The sequence below is a fragment of the Macrobrachium nipponense genome, chromosome 23 (genome assembly GCF_015104395.2).
Source record: "Macrobrachium nipponense isolate FS-2020 chromosome 23, ASM1510439v2, whole genome shotgun sequence".
In the NCBI taxonomy this organism is placed as follows: Eukaryota; Metazoa; Arthropoda; class Malacostraca; order Decapoda; family Palaemonidae; genus Macrobrachium; species Macrobrachium nipponense.
Genome location: NC_061090.1, coordinates 67,099,855 through 67,106,907, shown reverse-complemented (window position 1 = coordinate 67,106,907; position 7,053 = coordinate 67,099,855). Strand labels below are relative to the sequence as shown.

Here is a 7,053-nt window from a genome sequence, read left to right as displayed (position 1 = left end):
TGGCCGCGAGTTCGATTCTCTGGCATTCCATTGAGGTGTGAGAGATGTATATTACAGGTGAGAGAAATCCACTCTCGACGTGGTTCGGAAGTCACGTCAAGCCGTTGGTCTCGTTGCTGAACAACCAGTGGTTCCATGCAACGTAAAAACACCATACTAACTAACAAACTTATGAATTGGGGGTTGGGTGGGTTTTGGGGGTTGGGGGGGGGCGGTTAATTTTCCGAATACTGATGATAATAATATTACAGTACAACACAGTCTATCACTGCTGTTGTCTCATCTCTTTGAAGTCGTCTTCCTTGATCAGTTGACAGACGAATTGATTTTACAGTACTACCAATAATTATATAAAACGGCAGCACAAAAGGCATGGTCAATAAGGGTAGAGTATCTAATACACATTTCCTTCCCTTCAGTCCTCAGAACATAAAATGATAAACAGATATATACTGACGGTGAAGATACATCATTTTATCTCCTGGCATTTGATTTTCATGCCGTGACAACTCGCGCTCATTCTATTTTCTTTTATCATGGCATGCAGTAATTATCATGGTTAATTTGCACACCATTGCATTTAGTAATTTTCCGGGTAAATTTCCACAGCATTGTATGCACACTAATTATCCTGGTTAATTTCCACAGCATGGCATGCAGTAATTCTCCGGGTTAATTTCCACAGCATTACATGTAGTAATTATCTTGGTTAATTTCCACAGCATGGCATGCAGTAATTATCCTGGTTAATTTCCATATTATGGTATGCAATAATCATCCTGGTTAATGTCCACAGCATTACATGTAGTAATAATCCTGGTTAATTTCCACAACATGGCATGCAGTAATTATCCTGGTTAATTTCCATATTATGGCATGCAATAATCATCCTGGTTAATTTCCACAGTATGACATGCAATATTATCCAGGTTAATTCCCATATTATGGCATGCAGTAATTAGTACGTCTAATTTCCACAGCATGGCGTACAATAATTTTTCCGTTTAGTTTTCACAGCATGGCTTGCAATAGTTATCCTGGTTAATTTCCACAGCATGGCTTGCATTAATTAGTGTGTTTAAATCCCACAGCACGGCATGCAGTGTACCTAGTTTGTTCAATTCTTGCACTGTGCCATTCGTACACAGTTTTACAACACGTCCTGTGATACTCAGTCTAAAGATTTAGACAGCGATATTCAGTCAGTCTAATCATCCCATTGCGCATGTGTTACTCATTCTGTTATTTTTGAAAATTCTGGTTTGTTTTTACCTTTTCATTATGCGACACTCACTCTGGATAGAATCTACATCTCGAACATTCAATACTACTGTAGTTTCAGTGCAAATACGTCTAACATTTAACCTGCTATGTCTTCCTTATACTGAAGCGTGGCATTTTCCCAGCTTCATTTCCTATGATTTCTAATACCACTTATCAGCTGGCCCTAAGCCATTTCTTTAATCAGTCGTTTCTGGAGGCAAGAGTACGTTTTTCTGTACGTATGTCATTCTTTGAAAAATAACTCTTCTTGTAAAATTATTAAAGGTTATTAGAACTTGATAATTGTTCACAGATATCTCGACAGATTTATCTTTTGAAAGAATAAATGGTTTTGTTTATATTAGTTTTTTGAGACTTTTCCGAAAACGGTAAACACGTTTTCTTACTCGAAGAAGATTTTCCTGCATTTATAACACACGTACTTTTATTTGAATATTTATGCTTCTAATGACAGATTTATCTTTTGAAAAAAGAAATGGTTTTGTTTATATTAGTTTTTTGAGACTTTTTCGAAAACGGTAAACATGTTTTCTTACTCGAAGAAGATTTTCCTGTATTTATAACACACGTACTTTTATTTGAATATTTATGCTTCTAATGATAGTGAGTATTGCATTGTAAAATTAATGATGCAACTAATAGCCAGTTGGATGAAAATTATATATATATATATATAATATATATATATATATATATATATATCTATATATATATATATATATATATATGTATATATATAATTAAATATATACATACATACATATCTGTATATTAAGAGGAACAGGATAGCCAGAAGACGTGGTAATGTTGCAAATTATTATTTATCTTAGAATAAAACAGAGACACAACCGAGCTGTCGGGAATAAATAGCTTTTCCCATCATCAGGGTCACTTTTCTGTAGAACGATACTAAAATAAATTTAAACAGTAAGAATCACATACAGCTGTTTCGATATTTCTTGAGATAGTCAGTCAGTGCATCTTTCTTGCTGTTTCTCTTTATTTTTTGTATCATGACCCTGATGATGGGAAAAGCTATGTATTCCCGACAGCTCGGCTGTCTCTGTTTTATTTTAAGAGAAATAATAATATCTGTAATATCAAAGCGTCTTCTGGCTATCCTGTTCTTCTTTAATTGAAGTTTCTAGAAACGACACCATACCCAGTGATCTGTATATATATGTATGTGTGTGTACACACACTAACCTATACTCTACATTGGTAAATGAGAGCTGACGAACAAACAATTTTTTTAAAGGAAAATGATAATATCCTTTATTTCAGCTCTGGGCCATATACATGGGATATACAAAATACAGACAGTAACACACACAATCTAGATACATGAGACATGGTAAAAAAATGAATAAATAGCACTATCCACACAATAGCTGAGGTAGTATAAAAGATAGTAATCACAATACTGGTAATAACAGTAATAATATTGGAGAGAGAAAAAAAGATCCATTGAGAGTTAAAACAGTTAGTGCACAGATAATATAACTTAAATTTCAGCTAGAGACCTTAGGACTGAAAGCAAGATACAACAAATGAATAAGGAAATTATTGTAAAAAAATATGAATATAGAATTAGAGCAAACCTACAAATATACGAACCTCCATTTCATCATTAGATTTCCTTAACCAGATTTTGAGTCCAACAGGTTAATGAGATGTGGTTAATTAATGAGGTGCGAGTTCCTCAGTGGACGAGTGGTTTGCGTACTCGCCTTACAATCTGGTAGCCCGAGTTTTCGCTTCCCGCTCCTGCCAGTGAAGAACCAGGGGAATTTATTTCTGGTGATTAGAAATTCATTTCTCGATAATGTGGTTCGGATCCCACAATAAGCTGTAGGTCTCGTCGCTAAGTAACCATTTGGTTCCTAGCCACGTAAATAAAAATCTAATTCTTCGGGGCAGCCCTAGGATAGAGATCTTAAACTAAGGTATATATACTTAACTTAATGAGGTGGGAAGTTATTACGTAGTATTATGTCTATTCCTTCTGACTTCAAAACAGTTTTAGAATTGAATTGAATTATTACAGACAATGTTTTTCTTTAGCTGATGGGAAAGGATTGTTCTAGAGGACTGGATGGACAAGTAAAAGTAGAAGGGAAATAAGTGACATGGTTTAAAATAAATATAAAAACTGGATGAAAAGTAAATAAAATTCTCAAAAAAAAGAGTCTGAAATGCTAGTCCTGAGATGGCATGATTATTATAATATATATATATATATATATATATATATATATATATATATATATATATATATATATATATATATATATATCGTTCCTGGCTTTCATGTTATTTCACATATCAAAACGTTTCTTTTAAATTCACTTTCGGTGAGATTATTGGTTTTCATTAATTGCGATATTTTTGCTCAACCTATTTTCCTTCTCTGAGATTTGCGTCTGGTTGCCATACGTAATGACTAATCTCTCTCTCTCTCTCCTCTCTCTCTCTCTCTCTCTCTCTCTCTCTCTCTCTTCCTTTTCATTTCTTTTATACTAAGATTTTCTTTTGGTAAATTGCATTACATTCCCTCTCATGAAAGTCCGAAATAAAAAAAAACCTTACATACTGAATGACTAATATCTCTCTCTCTCTCTCTCTCTCTCTCTCTCTCTCTCTCTCTCTCTCTCTCTCTCTCTCTCATTTCTTTTATTATTAAGCTTTCCTGGAAATTAATGAACATATTTTTTCATAAAGTTACATTACACGCACAAACGCACAATCTTCAACAATGCCTTAGAGCCCCCTAGCAGCTGACTGTAGAGGCTTCGACCTCACAAATGCAAACTCACCATTTCTTTCTTCGAGGCAGGCTATCACTAGGTGCTTTCTGTCTCCAAGCCAGGAAAGCTGATACAACGTAATTCACCGACACATTAATTTCTTCTTTTAATATATATATATATATATATATATATATATATATATACAGAAGGAAAATCGAGTACTTGAGAGGCTGTTGTGACTAATATAGATGATTTTGTTCAACATGATCGTAAGATTCAAAATCCCTTCCCTGGATCTTGCTGTAATTTTTGTTGAAGCGTCACAGTGTGGGAATGTGAAATTGTTTTTTCGTCATTCGTGAATTGTATAAAATATTTCACTCATTATGACTGAAACTGAGAATTAACAACGATTTAAGCCTGAAAAGAAGATGGAGTTGGCAAGACCGATGATTTGTCATAATGCAGCATATCTCGGCGACATATGTCATAGTATTAACGATGGGGATCATTTATTTACAAATATAACTAATATATTGGCGAAATATTTGTTAGAAACCGATTTTTTTTATTTATACATAGATTGTATTACATAAATACGTGTGTATTATATTATATATAGATATATATATATATATATATATACACTTTTATGTGTGAATGTGTATGTATGTATGTATGTATGAATGGGCCTGAATGTGTGTGTGCGCGTACCTGATTATATACACACATACGTACATCCAGATATGTATAGATATATATATTATATATATAATATATATATATATATAAATATATATAATATATATATATTATATATACATATACCTGTATATATTATACTATATATATATCTATATATATATATATATATATATATATACACTAATATGCATACACATTAAGATGGAGAGACTGAAAGAGAGATAGAGAGAATGAGAAAGCGAGATAGCGATCAATCCATCAGAGAGAGAGAAAGAAGGAAAGTGAGAGATTAGTTAAAAATAAAAAAAAAAACTAACCAAAACAAAAGAGACGACCTTCACGAATCATCTTTCAAAACTACCCCCCTCCCTCCTCTCTCTCTCCCCCCAACAGAGATGGCCCTTGACGACTCCAAGATGAGGAAGAACGTCCCAACAAGATCCAGTTCTCCGTCGTCATCATCGACAAGAAGCTCCTCCACAGGGACCCCAAGGCCAAGCAGGTAAGGGGGAATATAGCCACGCCCTTCCTCTCTACTCCTCCTCCAGGAGGGGACGACCCGCTCGCCCTCACCTGCCGAAGGAAGGAGGAAGAACATTACCTGGTGGTCGTTTTGATGAGGCTGTTGGCTTTTGGCGAGTGATGTCGGACATTTATGTATGTATTGATGTGTATATATTAGTATATATATATATATATTATATATATATATATATATATATATATGTATATATATATATATATATAATATATATATATATATATATATATATATATATTATATATATATATAAAACTTATTCTCCAACCCTTTTCTCCTCACTTCTTATCTCCACCCTCTACCTTTCCTCCCTCCCTCATCCTTCCCTTCATCACATTTCTCCCCGTCTTTTCTTTATATTTCTTAGCAAACTCTTCCCTTTTCTGCCGACTTCCATTAAACCTCAATCAATGATCATACATATTCGGAATTCTATATTACACGCTTGTTTCCTGAGGATATCAGCCTTGTCCTTAGGGATCTTTTATTATGGACCACTTCGCTTCCCTCGCCCATCCTGGGCAACAGGTGCGTGGGCAGGCAGAGGCTGAGGCCGTGAACGTGACTCCCTGGACGCGCAGGATTTATATTTGTATATTTATATTTATATGTTAATATATATATTTTATGTCTGGGCCTTCTTGGAAAGACTGATGTATGTTTGTGAATTCTCTCGATGTCATTTCAAATTTATCTTTCACATAAAGTCAAGATGATTTTTGCTTCAGTACTTTTTCTCCGACAGTGTTATTTTCTTTTTTGTTTTTTTAGTTTTTTGTAGGATATCCTCAATTCTGATTCCAGCGAGGATGGATGTCCGCTTTTGTGCTGCTTTGAGTTTAAGATGTTGTATTCGTGGTTAAAGTCAAGTTTATTTTTTCTTCAGACTTTTTTTGCATCATTAATTTTGGTTCTTCGATTTGGCCCCCTTAGCGGGTTATTGCCGTCAGTGCACCTCATGTGGTACAATGTAGGCAGTACTTGAATTTCTTTGCAGATTCCCTTCGGCCCCTAGCTGCAACCCCCGTTTCATTCCTTTTACTGTACCTCCGTTCATATTCTCTTTCTTCCATCTTACTGTTGACCCTTTCGTCAAGATTCATAGTGCAATTTCTTTGAGGTTTTCCTCCTGTTACGCCTTTCAAACCTCGTCACTGTCCATTTCCATTTCAGCGCTGAATGGCCTTAGTTGCCCCAGTGCTTGGCATTGTGCCAAAAGTCTATAAGGCAATCAATCAGTCATTCATTTTGGGACGGTGTTGTTTTTTTTAATTTGTGCTTGTGATTCTTAAATTTTGATTAACAGTTTCTGGAATGGATTTCTGCTAATTTAGACGTAAGGAAATACTTCGATTCAATTTTGATGAGATGTGACATTGTCTTAATATCATTTTTTCCTCTTTGAATTAACAGGGCTTTCGAGAAACCTGCTTGTGAAATTGTCTTGAGAAAGTTTAAGTTAATGTATTTCCTGTATTTTTCTTGAATTTTGGAAATGGAAATTTGGCATAATTTTGTAGCCCTGTTGAAACAACAAAAAAAAAGACCCTATTCTCCGTAAATTGCAATATTCACTAAGAATGACAAACATCCTTCCCAAGTCTTATAATATCTTTATGATGAATTTAAAAGTGAAAACAAACCAGTTTTTTGTAATGATGGTTTACAATAAAGAATGATAAAACGGAATTTGACATTTCAACACTGACGTCAGCTGTTGTTTCCTGGAAAACTGTGAAAATAACATTCGGTTAGATTAAGACTCTAAAGGTT

At 34.4% G+C, this 7,053-nt stretch overlaps 1 protein-coding gene across 1 annotated transcript in view; it reads left to right on the top strand.

The window, feature by feature from the left end:
* Positions 1-7,053, top strand: part of LOC135198089 (uncharacterized) — a 399,798-nt gene that overhangs the window by 344,738 nt on the left and 48,007 nt on the right. Inside the window, exons 10-11 of the mRNA XM_064225521.1 lie at positions 5,133-5,241; positions 5,288-5,396. Of these exons, the coding sequence (XP_064081591.1) occupies positions 5,133-5,241; positions 5,288-5,396 (218 nt within the window). The remainder of the gene's footprint in view (positions 1-5,132; positions 5,242-5,287; positions 5,397-7,053) is intronic.